This window comes from Solanum pennellii, chromosome 5 (genome assembly GCF_001406875.1).
Source record: "Solanum pennellii chromosome 5, SPENNV200".
NCBI lineage: Eukaryota > Viridiplantae > Streptophyta > Magnoliopsida > Solanales > Solanaceae > Solanum > Solanum pennellii.
Window position 1 is genome coordinate 72,349,874 of NC_028641.1, and position 20,003 is coordinate 72,369,876.

The 20,003-nt window shown below is 32.4% G+C and overlaps 1 protein-coding gene across 1 annotated transcript; it reads right to left on the reverse strand.

The window, feature by feature from the left end:
* Nucleotides 1–1,188: 1,188 nt before the first annotated feature.
* Nucleotides 1,189–8,318, reverse strand: LOC107020525 (beclin-1-like protein). The gene is made up of 9 exons (XM_015220928.2): nucleotides 8,075–8,318; nucleotides 6,935–7,470; nucleotides 6,480–6,604; nucleotides 5,643–5,691; nucleotides 5,175–5,333; nucleotides 4,448–4,533; nucleotides 2,866–2,937; nucleotides 2,342–2,491; nucleotides 1,189–1,664 (listed from the first exon to the last, which is right to left on the reverse strand). The coding sequence occupies exons 1-9, from the start codon at nucleotides 8,232–8,234 to the stop codon at nucleotides 1,430–1,432; spliced, it is 1,572 nt and encodes a 523-aa protein (XP_015076414.1). The 5' UTR covers nucleotides 8,235–8,318; the 3' UTR covers nucleotides 1,189–1,429.
* Nucleotides 8,319–20,003: the final 11,685 nt, after the last annotated feature.

The window sequence follows — 20,003 nt, forward strand, 5'->3', positions numbered from 1 at the left end:
TATATATATATATATATATACCCCCTTCCCAACCCTAAAAGAAAATAATCAATAAACTTACAAGTATTATAGTATAAACATCACTCTTTCATCCCCTTATCACATATTTATAATAGTGGTGTATTCACGTTCTCTTTGTGTGATCTCCGATTAATCTAAATTTATATAAAATAAAATTTATTTAAACAAAAAACATAATTTAACGTATTTTTATCTAGCTTGAGTTACTCTCAATCTTGTTATCTTTATAGATTAAAAAGTTACCTACATTCATTTATTGAAGAAGAGGGTCAACAATGTTAATTAAATATTTTAACACATAATTTGTGTAAGATTTTTTAGGCGAGTCTCGAGCGTTGGGTGTTGAACGTGCTTAGGGCGTACAGTCGGGTGCTTAAGGCGTAAGTCTTGTAGAACTAAGTCCCACACTTGAATCTCCAGGCATTTTGCTAAAGCCCCACCCCAAAGCGAATCCCAAAAGAGTCTTTTAAAACACTGTAATTAAGTGTTTAATTTCCACGCATTAGAGTTAAACCCTATGGTGAGATGAGAAGTAATTAAAAATTATTAAAGGGAGCCATAATGTGCGTAACAGTTCTTAGACTTCATCTAAATCTTAGAATAATCAAAAGGATTTGGATACACTAATTAGAGATTGTTTCGTTTAAGAGTTAAAAAAGGAAATTTAATTTCGGTGTAAAATTTAGTAAGACTTTTTTTAATTAAATCTTTTAGATAACTGTGATGTACGAATTAGCTTTGGCACACAAAGTATAGACGGATAGATATCACCTACTTCTAATGTCTTAGTTTATGTGAAACTTTTCAATTTTTCAAGGGTTAAATAATTTAATTTTAACCAAAAATTGCACATAAAATCCTCAAATTTTTTTGAAGTGAAATTTACATCTATGTAAACTACGTAAAAAAATAGTAAAAAAATATTGTCTCAATAATTGATTTAAAATGTTTAAAAGATATAAAAAAAAACTTACGATCAAAGAAAGACTTGTTTAAATCTCAAAAGCTAAAAAGTGTCACGTAAAATGATACGGAGGATGTAATGTTAGAAGAATTTGAATTTGAAATTTCATGATCTCCCCATGATTCGAACCAATAAACCAATTTTCTAATTCCTTCATTGGTAAACTCCTACGTAAATTGTAAACCCCTCATGATTCAAACCAATTTATCACAAGTTCAATTTTCTAATTCCTCCATTGATAAACTCCTATATAAACCAAATGCACTTTATAAATACATAGCTATATTGGTATTTATATATATACAACGCCAAACTATTTTAAGGAGACAAGAAAATAAATAAAATGATGCAACATTACAAGTGATCGCTCTGCATCCATATAATTTGAGTTTCTTGTCTACTTACGACACGATTAGAACGAGGGGAGAAGTTGTTATTAGTGATTCAAGATTGAAACTTGGTATTAGTTGGTTGTTTGCTGTACAGTGATCCTGCTGCAGCTGGAACTTCAGCTTGTGAAGAGACTGTTCCAGAAAGTGGCTGGAAATTTGTGTTACCAACAAACCAGTAGAGCACCCACTTCAAATTGCAGAGTGTGTACTTGAGAGCTTTGGTCCAATTTTCTTGTTTGTTAAAGCTCTGGGTGATGGAGTAGCTTTCAACTTTGTCATTTTCAATCCTGCAAGAAAGCCCGAGACAGTTACGCAACAGTCATAATACTAATACATCAAACGAGAACTTTCATGGAGAATGCAATTTCTATATCTATAGTCCAGTCAAGTTATCCATGTCCAATTGTGGCGTCCAATAGGTACATCCTAATAAATGTCTTGTAAAAACCTCAACATCCGCCCATCAAAGCAGTAGTTCGAAAATCAAGACAAATTAGTGAAGTACAAAATAATAGCAGTGACTTAAAAGTACTTCACAAATGTGCCTAACTGAATAAGGCTGTGGCTCTATCTATGGCCAAAAACCATAAGTTTAGCTCACTTCCATGTTGGTATTTGTTCAACTCACACTTATTTAACCCACTGGTTCCATGCAGTTGTCTAAGACATATTAATGTATTATAGACTCTTACATCAATGACCACGCCAACTGCCAAGTCACAGAAACCTCTCCATTACCAACCCAAAAATAAAAAAAGGAAATAAGATGGACACATGCAAACAACCTCAAAATGAAAAAAAAATCTACCAAGCTATTCTTTGTGGAAACTTTGACAACCAATTACCCAATTGCAATGTATCCTAAGAAAAATATAAATCTGAGATTCACGATAAAACATTATGCTGAAACACTGAAGCTTCTAAGTACTGCGGAATTAAGCTTCTTCAATATGCAGAGGCTTACTTGTAAGGAAGCTTAAAACATTTATCAGGACGAATGTTGTTTTCCCTGTCTTTTGAATTTGCAAACTCGGAGAACTCCTTTAGGCAGATCAAGAACAATGTCATTGCTTTATCATACCGTGTGCTCCAGAAGAGATTTACTGGGCCAAAACTTCAAAAGAGTAAGGGGATCATATTAGCTAATTTTAAAAGGTGAAAGATTACAATTGGAAAATCACAAACAATGTCTGTTACTGTTAAAGTATTTAAGATAACTGGAAAGGAAAATGCAACAAAACCAGCCGCCAGGAAGTGATTTCATAGTTCATACATCAGATTCACTATTATCAAGTAGAAAGCTCAATGTATTACAATGAAATCATATTAACAGGAAACAGACTACCCATCCTACATTTACTGACTATGGTTATTATTGCATCATTCACCCACCACCTGATATTAGCTTATTTTAATTAAATTGTCAGAATGGTAACTGATATTTTTGGATAGAAATGCATAAGACGAAAAAGTAGAGGATAAGCTTACAGTTCATAAGTAGTATTGTTCGTGTCTATGATCCGAGGATAACTTCCCATAGGAATAATTTTTATCCGATATCTAGTAAGGGAAAATCAAGGATACACAATGGACAGAAAACAGCAAGAACACTACACTTAATGGGTGAAAATGCACTATATTCTAGTGTCTACCTTTTGACCTATTGATTTATACTCCAGAAATTTTTGAAATATCAAAACTATTCCACCCACATCTATGACTTGCACCCACTGATTCTTTAACATCCAAAAGAACCCTTGTCTTCCATGTGATCAAGTTGGTTTAATATCGACTATTTGAAGGTTTTACTTGAAAAGAACATATTCTAAGTCCCCAAATATGTTCAAGACCTTAGCTGATTGATGATTTTGCAAGAAAAGAACAAAATTTGAACTTTTAGGAATGGAGCCAAAGTTGTAAAATCTTTTGAAGTATGAACACACACCACAGCATGAAGACTAGTAACGACCCTGCTGAAAAACATGTCAGAATGAAGGCTTGAATAAGAAAAGTTGGATTGGATTGAAAAAATACACAGGTTAATTATAGAATTCAACAAGAGGACTACACACTAATTTGAGTGGTGAGGTCAAAAATCCAACAAGAACATTATGCACCTCGGATAGAACATAATCTAGATCTGTCACGATAGTACATTTAAAGTCAAGAATATTTAAGGTAAAAAATTTTAACCTGAATAAGGACAATTGAGTTGTAGAGAGTGCACTGATTCGTGAAAGTTAGTTCGAACAAGATTACTGCAACTTGAGCTGAAGTAATTAAAAGCCTACCTGAAAGGGTTCTAGGTTAGGAATACTTGAAATAGCCAATAACCTTGAAAGGACAATTGGGTAAATGAACTTCTTTAAGTCACGTCTTCCTTTTGTTTGACAAGTTAGTCAAACACATTGAAAGTTCTCTCAAAATCTTGCTCTTGTTAGTCAAGTGTCATTTCATAGTAGCTTTCGTCTTTACATTTGAATCAACCAGTGGACTCTCAAGATTCGACTTTTCAATGACAAGATCAAACTAACTTCTTTCTCAGTTTATTCTAGTCTCAATAGGGATCAAAAATCCGTTTAACCTCTATATATTTGAACCTTTAGTTCACTCGTGTCCTATTGACCACATCGTTATTTTGATGGGATCCTCCAATAATAGCACCGCACCCATGTTAGATACTCCAAAAATACATCATAACTTTTGGAAGATCCAACACGTAGCGGGCGACATCTTAAAAATCCGAGCAATATAGCATCAAAGTTCACCTTCCAGTAGCAAATTGTGCCATAGCTGAGCTCAAAACCTTAAACCTGTGCAAGGATATTTCTTAAGTACCAATAGTTATTTCTTTATAACAATGGTATCTGAGACAGCTTACGCCATAAGCTCCAATACTTCTTAGGCTGAGAGTTCTTACTCAAAAATAGAAATACTTAGGCTGGGAGTTGCGTCCTAATAAACAAACTAGGCAATATAAGATAGTTCTGGAGCTTCGATCGATCGATCAAGGTATCACTGATAAGATGATATTTTACTCAAAAACAAGAAAATAGATGTATAAGGATACTGAAACTTTGGTCGGAAATGCTGAGCCATTGTATGGAGAAGAAGGCACGCTTGACCCCATGCTGCATTTATCTCGTCCCACTCAACCTAAGCATGTATCACAAAAATTGTAAATTATAGATAACAAAAAAAAAACAGTAAAAATGAGAGTATTTTTATGATGAGAAAAAAAACCCAACAAGACAAGAAATTTCAACATGAAGTATCATAAAGCTAAAAATGAACTCTTTCTACCATTTGAAGTGTAGCACAAAATATCAGTTCATAAAATTAAAATATAAAAAATGGAAAATAAATAGCTACTATCATATCAAAACTTTGAATAAATGAACATAGCAGTTCATACACCTGCATGGAGTTCAACTAATTAAATTCTGTAGTACTTGCTATTTCTCCTTTTCCTTTCATCAGATTCTGTATTAAACAGGAGATGAAATTGAAGAGGTAACATATTTCATAATTCCCTAAACAGAGGTTCTACTCCCTCATCCAATTTCCACGACCTACTTCTGCTTCAACTACAAAATTTACTCAACTCCTTCTCCAACCAATTAACCCAACTAAAGTAATCATTAAGTATATTTTTAACATTAATCTGATACAGTGAGGAAGCACTTTAAGAGAAATACAATTTCAGTATAGAATATCAGATGCTACAGCAAATCATGATACTGAATTTATCTACTAGGAATCAGACAATTATATCCAAATAAATTAAAGTAACATACCGGAATTTTAGGAAGTCTTCCGAGACGAAAGTTGTTAATTGTTCCAAATTCACCATCATACCAGATTGGAAATGCATCATTGAGCACATTAGTACGCTTTAGCAGCTCTAAGTGAGCTTGTGAAACTTCTGTCTTAGCTAAAATTGCATCTCTCTCTTCCTGCAGTAAAAAAATCCTTCTTAAAAAGGGATTGCTTCATCCAACACCAGCACTACCACCCCGGAAAAGAGGAGATACTTCTCTTCCATCCCAAAAATTGATTCAGATTTCCCCCAATCATCTAAATGGAGTTACGTTTTTGTTCTCAATATATACAAAGCTCTAAAGAGGGGAGGGGTAGTATGTGAAATATGAAGCAAAAGAACAGTCAAACTACCATTATAAGAGATATGACCAAAGCTATGCTCACAGGAAAATTAAATATGACACACACAAACAGACACATGGTGAGAAGAGGAAGCAAGAAACCTGATGAGATATCAACTGAAACTGAAAGTTATTGAATTCATGCCAGTACCTGTTAAATAAAAGGAATGCTAACAATTAGCAATTAGTGATGGGTAATCTCAAACAGCTAATTTAAATAATAGAGAACTATATTGAACTCTTGTTCCAGGCAACCAAACCGGGATGTAGTAACAGGTACTCTTTTAATTGTAGGTTTCACTACCAACCTATTCTGAGTTCCTTCATAATTCTACAGTCTACAACAAGAATAATGAATATACCTCCATCTCAAGCTATTTGGTCTCAGCAATTTCCTTTTGCGAGGTAAGAATTAAGATAATTTTATGAATAATAAAAAATCACCCGTATATCAGCAATATATCAAAAAGTAAAAAACCTACAACATAATGTAATTCTCTACAAATGACACCAAGTTTTCTGGCAAAGTACAAACTAAAAACTTCATGGGTCAACCAAAAAGAAGTCATATGTGTAGGTCCTCTACTTGTTTGTCTTACCCCTTTAATTATGCTTTGCTTCCGACTCCCCATGAGCCATTTTTACGACCTTACTTTATTGAATGGTCTCCCTAAGGTCGACTTCTTTTCAAATAATCCCCCTTTAGTGACACCAAGTTTTCTGGCCAAGGGCTCTCTTAATTCATCTGAAAGTGTCAGTTCAATGAGGCTCTGACATACCAATTTCTACATAGAAGAATCCTAGCAATAAACAGAGAAAAGAAAATTCTTACAGGCATATAGGCCTAGAAAGAGAGACAAACTCCTAAACTACATTTACGAAGGCTAGTTACTGCACCAAAAAATTAAAAAATTGCAATCCAGGTCATTCGAGAATTACCGCTCTTCCAACTCCTTAAAGCGGCTAGACTTCATCTCTAGTTCCTTCAGTTCAGCAGTGACTACAGCACATTGCTTCTCTGTTTCTTCTATTGCTGTTTCAAGTTTCCGCTCTTCTTCTTCTATCTTCAACAGCATCAAGTACATTAAAGTTAGTAAATGCTCCTTAATACAAAAGAATAAACGTGCAGCAGACATGATTGTAAAAAAAGTAAGTACTAAGCCTCAGCTTTCTTTATCCCCAACTTCGTTTCATTTCATTCTAATATATTATCTTTGTAATTTGCTCAGATTCAGACCCATTTTCAACAGAAAGCACCAGGATTGAGGACTTCAGGGTGCTTAGATATTTTTACAGGTCTATGTTTTCACTACTGTGCTGGATCGGGATTCATGGCATCTTAATTTATTTGTCCTCTTATGATGTCCTTTAAGTGACTCAAAATTGTTAACAACCTTCAACTTCTCCTTCAGAAAATCAGCCTCGCTAAGAACATTTCTTGCTTCTCCCTCCAATTGATGAAGGCAAGCTTCATAGGCTTGTATGTCCCTGTTAACATCTTCAACCTCCTTATCAAGTTTATCAGACAGCACCCTCATGCATTCAAGACACAGGGGTTGCTCGATCTGGGTCTGTGTTGTGGCAATATCAAATGCACGTTTTAGGACAGTGATGGTGGAGTGAAACCCAGAATTGTTTGACTGCATGGGAGCATTTAGAGGTCCACCATCTGGTGATGGAAGATTTGTACCAGATCCGTCAGACGTAGGCTCACACTTATATACTGAAGCAGCTGGTGGAGGCAAAACCACAAATGATTCTTCCATGGCCCTCCCAAACTGGCTTGCATCTGGCTGTGCAGATCCTCGTCCTCGAGGCGGAATCCCTGATCCCTGATTTCTTTGCTTTGGCAACATAACATACGAATTTTCCATTCGGCTCGTCGACCCTATAGCACTACCAGCTCCATGAATTGAAGAGGCCTGCATCCCTGCACAAACACTCCCAATCAGCAACTAGTAGATGCATTATCTGGTCTTCTAGACATTAAACTTATAGAAAAGAAGCCCTTGTACAATTCCAATGAGTATCTATGGAAACAAGTAATCTAAGGATTTCGACAACAACAACATACCCGCTGTCATCCCACTAGTGAGGTCTCAAGAAGTATAATGTATGCAGACCTTACCGTTACCTTAATAGGGTAGAGAGGATGTTTTCAATTGACCCTGGGCTTAAATGAAAGCTATTTGTTTTATGAAAAATAAACACCTTTTGAACTCAAAATGTCGCCACCTCCATTGAACTAAGTAGGATAACAATTAAAACCTTATCTAACCCACAATTTCTTCACCAAGAAATTCAGTAAAAGGTAAAAACTTTTAGTGCATATGGAAATTAAACCCCCAAAAAAGGTCAAAACCCCAGTCAGTACCTCCAATACATATCAATTCACATAACTATTTGCAGCAATTCTAGCTAAATCATCACAATTTCCTAAACATTGAATCATAGGGCATTAACATAGTCGATTCCATAATTTAGGGTCCGATTAATGAATACATAAAGCTAGAGAAAGAAGAATAGGGTCTAACCGGAGCGATAAGAAGAATCAGGGAAGAACTTGTCGGCATAATTATCGACGCCGGCGATGCAAAGAGGATTGTGGCAGTTCTGACAGATGTACCGGGGAAGATTCGGGTCAACCGGTAAAGTCCGACCCTTATCCGGTGTAGCGCTGCTGCCTTTCACCATGGAGATGGACGAATTTCTGTATTCAGTATTGAAATTGAGTATATTATCAAATTGATCGAAATTTTGGAAAAGGCACAAGCTGTACGTTGGGCAGTTACCTCAGAGAAAAGCAAAAGTGGCGTGCTGGATGGGGCTGACCCGGCCCAGTCTATCACGATTCGGCCGGTGGATTTGCAAAATTTATTTTATTTTAAAAGATAAAAGAAAAAACATTTAACTAATTACGGAAGCATTCGTATCATATTATCTCACAAATTAATAATTTGTATTAAGTGTTAAGTTCGATATATCACTCTTCAGGTTTTAAGTCAAATATATTTTGATATACAAGTATATATAGAGAAAGGCGAGCAGAAAGTCAATATGTATCTTTTGATACCACATATATTCTGAAACATGGATATATATATACAGGGGAAAATAATGTATCTCAGATACATGTACATCACATTTTAATATAGCGTACATGAAACAAATTACATCTAATTTTGTTTTTCAATGAAACTATACACTTACACGGGAAGACTGTAGCCACTATGAAGAATGATGAAGAAGCTCGTTCAAACTTTAAAATCAAATTAAGGAAAAACACTTTTATATTCGACCCTGGTTGAGCTCTTCTTCAATGGTACTAAGTATTCTATCCTAGATTTTCTTGGAAGCCTGATTTTACTCAGAACAATCTTCCTCTTTTGCTTTATTTTTGGAAGCTAAAATAGTAAGAATGACTTACCATTCTAGCTACTCTTGTATGAGAGGTAAAGTTTGGTCCTCCTCTGTGACCTTTTTCTTTGAAATCTTCATTGGTATAAGGGAAAAGGGTTTGATATACCCCTCAACTTTATTATTTAGAGTTATATATCCCTTGTTATGAAAGTGACTCATGTATACCCTACTTATAAACAAATGACTCACATATACTCTTTTCCTCTAATGGAAATGAAAAAAAAATAATTTTATCTAATTTTTTATTTTTTTTCTAAAAAATATAATCCCATATGAGTAAATTTAATCTCTCGTCAAAAATATATTTTTGACTTTTTTTTGTTTCAATGACTAATTTAGAATTATAATTTTGATAATCAAAATTATTTAGGTTTCACTAATATTCTTGTAAAACTTATTGTAGATGACCAAATTTTTTTCATCGAATACATAAATAAAATTGCAATATAGATAAAAAAATAGTTTAAATTCTTTTTCTTTAAACTAAGGAATGAAAGAAAAAAATAAGAATAAGAATAAGAAACTCAAATAATTATAATAAAAGAAGTCAAAAAATAATTCATGTATGAAAAAAATCAAAATATACCTTGAACTTTGATAGAAGAATCATATATACCCCTAAATAATTTTTTAAAAAAATTAAAAGTAAAGTATAAATTTAAAACTAATTTTTTAACTTCCGTTAAATGAAGGGTATATGTGAGCTCATTTTGTAACGACAGGGGTATATATGAGTCGTTTGTATAACGTTAAAGACATATATGAGACATTTTCATAACGAGGGGTAAATCAACTCCAAATAGCAAAATTGAAGGGTGTATCAGACCTTTTTCCCTTGTTATAAAAAAAATTCGTTAAATATATGTAACTAGCGAAATAAATGTGGTAAAAAGGTTAATTTTAAAACTAAGTAAATACACACAGTTAAATCATCAAAATGAACTTTGGTCCTATTTCTACATTATAAATAAATATTCTTTTACCCCTCCACCATTATTTTCTCACAAAGTCATATATTTTTCATTTTTTTCTCTCCTGTAATTATTTCTCTAACCTTTTTCACTTTGATAAGTTGTATTTGTGAGAAAAGATTTATTGGATAACTAAGAAAGTGTTATAAAACAATATAATGTGGATGTCCACTACCAAGAAGTTACTACATAACCTCCTCAATTATGAAGATAATCATAACCTCCATAACCTCCAACTTTAGAATCATTACTCTTGTAACATTTCCCTTCCATAACCTCCCTCATTATATTTTAATGTTAATGTCATGTTTATGACTAACCTTTTGTATGCCTTTATATTGCACTATAAATAGAGACATAAGGGTTCATATCGTATACACTTGAAGATTTGATAAATACTTTGAAAAATATGAAATGCTCTCATTTTTGTCTCCCTATTTCTATTGTTTTCATCTTCTATATCTCTTGTCGTATATTCTTCTTTTCTTTATCTTTATATTGTTAGTTTGCTTTAATTTTACAACACGTTATCATCACGATTGTTCTACTATTGAAGGATTGAAGCAAAGAAAATATAAAGAAGGTAAAAATATTTGTGTTTATTTTTCTCTCAAGGTAAATTACTATATATAGTTTATTTTATATTTTTCTTTTGATTATGCATCATTAGTTTTCTTACCATCTCAAAATATACGAGTCCAACAAATTGCTTTTACTTTTAGCAAACTTTTAATTTGATCACTTATATATTTAAAAAAATAAAATTAGTTTTGTAAGTTAACAATTTGTGAAGAAATTGTTCTTTATGATCTTATTTTATTGAGTTATGTGACACATACATATTGATTGGATTATTATTGTTGGTTACTTTTGCACCTCTTTATTTTTCTTTATCTAAACATTTACTTGTTGAGTTATTAACATATTATTTGTACTAACAAAGTTTGTTTTGTAGTTATTCTAAAATGGTTAGTAAATTATAATAATCTTCATAACAATGTTGAGAAGGACTTTTATATGATTCTAACATGTTGTTTTATTTAATTGATTTTGTTCATTTTTCTTTTATATCAAGTCAATTTCAGATTATATTTATGATTTTCGATAATTATTTTTCTGGTAATTCATTTGATTTATTAAAGCACTGACTGAGGGTAGGACGGTGAGTTCAGGTTTCACCGCACCAAGTGGGTAAGACATCAAGTTAAAGTCTTGGTGCACCATGATAATAAGAAGTTGGGTTCAAGTCTCATTGATTTACGACCAAATGTGTCTTTATATGGGTTAGACATTGGGTTAAAGTCCTAATGCATTATAGTGATGATATGATGATGACTGACATAAAGTTTTATACTTTTGACTGAAAGTCATGAAATTACCCAATTAATTTGCTCCATTCTCTTATGTGAATGTGGTGGCAGTGTATTAATATGTCTGAAAAATGATAAATGGTTGAATTTATGAATATGGGTATGGTAAAATGTTAATGATCATCATTGTGGTAATTATAAGAAAGAGTTCTTAAGATGTTCCTTCAAATGTGAAGGCAATTTTGTCCATTAAAATTGTATAAAAGGTTATTGGACACATTGTACTTAAGATGGTCCTTCAAATGTGAAAGTAATTGTTATAGGTAATTTTTATTCATCAAAGTGGTATGAGAAGTTGGACACATTGTTGTTGGTGCAACCTAATTTATAAAGTTTTGTAAACTCTCCATCAAAATAAATGAATACAAAGTGGTAATACATTTGGTACATTTGACCTCTTAAAGTGATGTTGAGGTGAGTTACATAATGCCAAAACATGAGAATGAGTTCTAATAAAAACTTATGGAACATGTACAAATGGTTATGGTCCATTTCTTGAAGAAAATGTGATTTGTGTTTGTATAAATAAGAACATGTTCATGTATTGTTGGATGAATGTTACATCTCACCTCTGCGGGAGGTTTGAGAGATTGAAAGAAAATCTTTTGACATAAATAGTCATTTTGGTCATATATATATTTTGAGTACTACACAGATATTGTGGTATATTTTAAAATGAACTATTGGATGACAAAAGAAAGAAAGAAATCTTTTATGTAAAGGTTGTGGCCATGACCAAAATAAATGTTGTTGTGTGGCAACACAAATTTGTCATTGGTTATCAAGAAATAAGTCTTGAATGTAATAATTTTAACCATGACAATAATAATAGTTTTCTACTTGAAAGAGATGGTCACCATAAGAATGACATTGTGAAAATTGTGATAGTCCACAAAATTAATTGATAGTTACGAAAGGGCTAGTTTGTAACTATCAGGAGATATGAAATTATTCATAATATTGGGGTTGTAATAAGTCTCAAAACAAACTTTTTAAGTTTCGGAAGAATTGAAAACAAATATTATATTGAGACTATAAATTACGGGAAGATTTAATGTTTTGAAAGTACTACAACAAAAGTGGGTTATAAATACTTATGTATAAGATTACCCATTTTTCCTCTTGTTTGTTGTATACAAACATGGGCATGATGATGGAATCACATGCAAAAGTAAACTAGAAGTATACTAGAATAAATACCAGTTGGCATAATCGGTTGGCCATTCCGATTCAAATGTGATGCAAGAGAAATTGAGAATTCACGTGGCTATATGTTGAAGAAATAAAAGATTCTTCAAGAATTCTCTTTTGTAGTTTGTTCTCGTGATAAAATAATCATTGTACCAGCTAAGGTTGGGATCGTATCCCCTAAAATTATTTGGAACATATAAAAAGGTGAATATGGACCCATTCACCTGCCAATTGGACCGTTTGCTATTATGATTTAATAGATGCATCTATGGTATGGTCATATGTGCATTTGTATCAACTTACAAATCGATTTTTGTAAGGTTGTTTGTTCGAATTACTAAATTAAGAGCACAGTTCCAAACTATAAAGTCATGTTGATAATGTTGATTGGTTTAACGGAAATTGTATGCCTCCAATTATAGCTAGACCATTGATTATGAGAACAAATCTCTCAAATAAATTTTGGTATGAGATGAGTTTATTTAACATGTATGTATCAAGCCAACAAGGTTCTCACAACATAATTGGTTCAAGATCAGGAACCAAATAATTTCCATCTAAAAATTTGATGTGCACACATACGATTTTATTGCTCCATGCATCAAGATGGATCCCCAAATGAGATTGAGGGTGAATGTTAGATTTCCTAACATTAGGGGGAGATATGTGTAGCAGCTGAAAATTATGTGTGAGGTGAATTATCTAGATCCTCGTTAAAAAAAATTTTGAACTTGAAGTTCAAAAGATAATTCATTTTCAAAATGTTGCAAGTAATTTGCTAGATGTATTTGCTGACCCAATATTTTAATTAAGATGCAAATGCTCCAATAAATTGTCCTTGAAGGACATAGTCTATGATACGCCTGAAGCGTGATAGACCAATCGATTCCAAACGTAAAACTCCTTGATAAGGAGAGGAGCAAATTATCAAAATGGTCATTGCTAATGAGGCAAGTGCTTTGAGCACTATGTGATAACATTTCATAAAACCTTGTTTAAGGTTCATGTACCAGAAAATGATGAAGAGATCTCGATAGTTATTTCGTATTGGAATCGATATCAAAATGACCGTCGATGGTATATTTGATATGATGTAGCACTCAGTGCTATAAATGGTTACGAGGATCTTAAATTCGGATCTGTCATATAGTGTGGACAGATAAATGATTGACACTATTCAAGTATATTTTTTTCACTTAGAAAAGTGATGCTTTTGAACATATAGTTCATAGATCAAAATGTATGTCAGTGAGGATATAAATGAATCATTGTGCGAAAGTATAACCGTAAGATATAAAGTACGGTTCGTGCCTCGGGGCATAAAGAATTTTCGCAGAAGTCCTGACATTATTAAATGGAGATATGTTCTCCAATGGTGAATGCAATGAGCCTTGTTTCAGTCCGGCAATAGACGAAATACTTGAATATGCAGAATGAATGATTATTATTTCTAACTAGACGATGAAGGTTATATGAAAATCCTTGCAGGATTTAAAAGGTCTTAAACTATTCCATTGAGTACTCATGGTTTTGAGATTGCATAACACAAAGAAAGGATCTTTTCAACCTCATGAAAATGATTTGAAATGTCATGTATTAATGTAATCGATGCACTTACAGATTACTGGTTATACAAATCCTAAAAGATGTGTGACTTTCTTTGAGAAGAAAAGATGAGCTTCAATAAAATTGATCAATCTCTCATGAGTCAGAAACGAATTAATCATGTAGATGCAAAATATTTATTTGATCTACATAAAAGCTCGATTGCAAATGAGCTATTTGCTTAGATATGGAGGCACAACAATATCTTGGCATTCAACAAATATTGGTAACCACTTCTTTAAATTATATTGATCTATGAAGTAAGTCAGGGGTGTGTTTGGTTGGAACCATGACTATCATATTCAGAAAATATTTGATTTTCCAGCCACCATATACGACAATAATATGTAACTCAATTAAAGGGAGGATATAATCAAAAGAGATCGAACAAAGTATAGTTCACCAAAAGTCTTTCACATATGATCTTCAACAAAATGGTGAGATAGACGTTCAAAGGTTTATTCAAGTGATAATCTTGTAAACTTATTCACTAAAGATTGCCAACATCAATATTTGGAAATTGTGATACAAGATTGGAATGCATTGTTTTCGAGATATCAAGTGAAGTTTTTATCAGGGGGAGAAAAATATGCGTTGTACTCTTTTCCTTAACCCATGGCTTTGTCCCAATTGGGTTTTCCTGATAAGGTTTTTAACGAGGCAACATTCAAAGTGCATTAAAAGATATGTGTACTTTTTTTCCTTCACTAGGATTTTTTCCCACAAGGTTTTTTCTTAGTAAGGTTTTAACGAGGCATATTATCTATGTACATCCTGTTGGGTTTTATTTGCCCTAAATTTCTTACAATAAATAGGTTTTCCTTTCAGGAAAATGTTTTTGATTGACTAATTCTTTTCTTGTAGGAAAAAGTTTAGTACTCTATAAATAGAGGAATGTTCCTTCTAACTTAATCAGCATTCACAATGTAGTCTTAAGGGCTTTGAGAGTTTTGGTTACGGGGAGAATTTATGGGTCACAAGCTTGATACGTTATCACTTCTGTGAACCTCCATGTATTCCGAGTGAATTGGTTGAGGTTGTTTCTCTCTGTATTTTGTACTCTCATATTTATAGTGAATTGCTCATCTCCTTTGTGGACGTAGGTCGATTGACCGAACCACGTTAAATCTTTGTGTCTTTTGGTATATTTCTCGTTGTCTTCTTACTCGTGGTCTTTCAAGGTTTGCTTTGCTAGCTTCCGCATTTACACCTGCTTATTTCCGGTCCTAACAAGTGGTATCAGAGCCAGATCAATGATGGAGCCAGGTTTAGTGGTTCGATAATCGATGATTGAACCAGGTTAGAAGGAGGTGATCATCTTGACATGTGTAGTTCTAGCCGCAACCTTTTTGACAGTAATCAAGATTTTGTTGGAGAAATTATTTCAGAGAGGTTCTCTGTGTTGAGACATAAATTTTGCAAAGGAGATTATGGAGAGGAGAAGCAAGTTGTTGAAGATTAAGTGAAGAAGGTGGACAAATTTATTTTGTCAGAAATTCAGGCCAAGGGGGAGATTTGTTGGGTTTTATTTGCCCTAAATTTCTTACCATAAATAGGTTTTCCTTTCAGGAAAATGTTTTTGATTGACTAATTCTTTTCTTGTAGGAAAAGGTTTAGTACTCTATAAATAGAGGAATGTTCCTTCTAACTTAATCAGCATTCACAATGTAATCTTAAGGGATTTGAGAGTTTTGGTTAGGGGGAGAATTTATGGGTCACAAGCTTGATACGTTATCACTTGTGTGAACCTCCATGTATTCCGAGTGAATTGGTTGAGGTTGTTTCTCTCTGTATTTTGTACTCTCATATTTATAGTGAATTGCTCATCTCCTTTGTGGACGTAGGTCGATTGACCGAACCACGTTAAATCTTTGTGTCTTTTGGTATATTTCTCGTTGTCTTCTTACTCGTGGTCTTTCAAGGTTTGCTTTGCTAGCTTCCGCATTTACACCTACTTATTTCCGATCCTAACACATCCAAGGGAGAGTATTATAAAATAATATTAATGTGGATGTCCACTACTCCAAGAAGTTACTAAATAACCTCCTCAATTATGAAGATAACCATAACCTCCATACCTCCAACTTTATAACTATTATTCTTGTAACATTTCCTTTCCATAACCTCCCTCATTATATTCATGTTAATGTCATATTTATGACTAACCTTTTGTATGCCTCTATGTTACACTATAAATAGAGGCATAAGGCTTCATATTTTATACACTTGAAGATTTGATAAATATTTGAAGAATAAGAAATGCTCTCATCTTTTGTCTCCCTATTTCTATTATTTTCATCTTCTATATCTCTTGTCTTATATTCTTCTTTTCTTTATCTTTATATTGTTAGTTTGCTTTAGTTTTACAACAGAAAGTTATTAATAAAGATCTTATGCTTTAATGTGTCTGAATAGGTAAGAATTGAATTAGAATGAACAAAAAATTGATAATTCAATGTTATTTCCCTCCAAAAAATCACTACCAAAACATCTTATAGTATAGTTCTTGAAAGGTCTTACAACAAGGGCATTCTTTCTCAGTTTGTATGTTTCTTTATATTCTTTTACGTTTTTACTTGAATTTGTTGATATAATCAATTGTTTTCACACCTCAATTTTGTTGATTTCACTACAATAAAATGACCATTAGCGGTATTTAATTCTTAATTGTCGCTAAATATGTATTTTTAGCGGCAATTGTCACTCTTTATATATGTCCCTAAAGCCTTTAGCGACATTGGTTCTAATGACACTTAACTAATGCCGGTAAAAACGTTAACACTCTTTATTAGTGTCAATATTTAATGCCGCTAAAAGTTATTTTTGTTGTAGTGTTTGAATATGCGTTGTACTTTAATTCTAGTAACCAAGTGTCTGATCTAGCATACGGTATTGTAGTTCTCCATGTTCACCTAACAGAACATACACAACAACATTAAAGAGACGATGTCCATGTTTTTAGGAAAATTCCTCTGTCTAAATGTTGGCCAAAGTAAATCGTATGTCAACCTTTGTATACGCTCTTGAAAAAAGGTTATACAAGTTAAAAGAAATGAAAAAAATAATAAAGTACAAAGATGAATGGAACGTGGAATAACTTTCTACGTAAAACATCCATGTTCCATCATAAATTAAAACAAATGGAATATTTTTTTTATTCAAATTAGAAACAACAATCAATTTTTGCATTACTACTTTCCATCCTAGAGCTCCCCCTTTTCAGTAAATTCCAACCTTCTAATCAGAAAGTTACTTGGAATAAGTCATTTTGTGTTATACTCCGTATCAGTATTTTCAAAAATATTTTTGGAGCAACTCTTAGGGAGGATCTCGGGAAGGGGCGTACAAAAAACGCTTTGGGGCGTAAATTAAAGATGTAGATTCATAAGGCGTAACTCCTTAAATTTGAGGCACAAGCCCCGAGCATAAAATGCAAGTCCTGAGCGTAAAAATGTAGGCTCGGGCGTTTTTTTTATTTTTTATTTTTTGCTTTAATCATATTTTTTTCATTGGTGTAATGACATTTCTTAGATATTATTTATAATACTTTTTTGGAATAAGACACTAGTACCATCTTAGACTTTGACTGAAATCACAGAGATACATTTTAACTAAACTAAGGTCATATTACCCCCTAAACTTATATATTTTTTGATAATTTTGTATACCCTTTTGGCCTACGTGGCCTCCAAACATCTCTCACGTACCTCACTTAAGTGGAGTCATGTAGTGTGCCACGTAAGCCAAAAGATTTATAAAATTACACAAAAATGAGTTTACAGGAGGTAATAGGACCTTAGATTAGTTAAGGTGTGTCTATGAGATTTCAGTCATAGTCTAGGGGGTATTTGTGTTTTATCCCTACTTTTTTTCTTCATTACTGATTATTAATACTTATCTTAAATAAAAATCATAAATCATTAAAAGATATACTTTTCCTTATTTTATTAGTAATAAACTATAAAATTGAATATACATGAGACTACGCTCCTAGATCCACAAGAATTACGCCCAATGTTTTAGGACATACGCCTCACCCTGTATAAAATGTCTCGCCTCACGCCCCCCCCCCCCAAACACTGCTCCGTATATTTCATTATTATTGCAATAAAGGAAATATCTATTAATGAAAGTATTTATCATCATGTCATATATTGCTAAAAGCATGAACAAAAATAGTTGTGTTGGAATTCTACCCTCCTGAATTCTTCAAGGGAACACGTACAAACTACTTGTTTCTGTTCGCTTGAAAACTTAACAATAATTGTTTTAAACAATACTTTGTATTATTTGTAAATTTTAAACAATACAACAATTACAAAGCTTTGTCACCTAAGAAATTATAAACTCTAATTCCTTCTACCTAAGACAAAAACTACTCCCTAGTTTTATATCTTTTCAATGCTTTTCAAGTTCTTCAACTTGTTAAGCAACTCCTTAATCACGCTACTCGGATTGTAAACAAGACTCTTGAATACAACCTTACAATTTATCACTCAACTCGCAGCACTCAAAAGTATTTATCAAAACTCTCTCAAGTCTCTTGATCGTGTTTTGAACTCCTCTCTTTGTAAGTGCGCAATTTTTTCTGATGCAAATAGCTCCTTATTTATAGATCAGAACTTCAACAAATCCTTGTACAATTCAACTTGTATTTGTCTTCTACAAATCCTTGTTGACTTGTACTTGGACTTTGATCAAAACCTTATTGAACTCAAGTTTGTTTACAGCAGTTTTCCTTAACCAAGTAAACTACTTTAAACAAAACGTACATATAAGTTTCCTTAAATAAGTAATAGAATTTTCCTTATATAAATAAGCGAAACTCGTACGCCGCCGCGAACACCCTTTTCAAAGTATTTCGTATTTCATTGGAACATGTTGCGTTACCTGTTCGATACAATTTTGCCATTTTCAAATCTCAAGATTTAACAAGTTGAAAATTGAATTACAATTTTACCCCTTCTATAAATTTAATTGTTATAGAATATTTAAATATTTGATTGTATAAATTTTATTAAAATGTTAATGACTTTTAGACTTCCTAAGATTATTTCCTAATTAAATATCTAATTTATTAATATTTATCATCTATAATCTATATGTATATAATAATTATAATTCTTTATAAAAAAAAATCCTCTACCTAAATTTCTATACTTTTCATCTTCTCATAACTTTTTCCTTTATAATTTGTGGATAAAGTATTATCCTTTATAATTTAAGGGTGCAAATATGCAAAATGGAGACACAAATTGATAATGTCCTCTTGATTATTATTAAAGAATGACTCTAGCTTCGCAAATTTAAATTCGTTGATACTTAATTACGCGATAAGAACTTTAATTGTTCTTTCTACCTGGTTTGCTAACTTTAATTTTCTCTTTCATATTCTTTATTTGTTTATTATTATTTTTTAATTACTGATTCAACTTTTATACTCTTAATATTCATAACTTTCATCTTTTCATATTCATAACCTCCAAATATTTAAACTAAAACTTTAAGATTTCTTTTGATATTCCTTCTATTTTATCTATATAAATTCAACTTCTTTATCTTATGAAACTCCTACCAAGATTATTAGGCTATTATTTGTATTCTATAGTTAAAGTAGATGAAGAAGACTCTTGAATTTTGATAGGATATGGAAGGAGTCGTTAAGAACTCAGAGAGTTATGTACAAATTTTGTACTTATTTTTTCATCTACACATACATCAGTCTTATAGGAATAATGTCTAGATTGTATTTTTTCTTAAATCTGTTTCGTTTTGTCTTTTTTTCTCTATTAGATTTCTTAATTTAGTTTTCAATGACGTTGTATAGCCGTAAGTCTTTATTCTTATTTTGTAATTGTTACATTTTATTATTCATTACAATTTTTATATATATATATATATATATA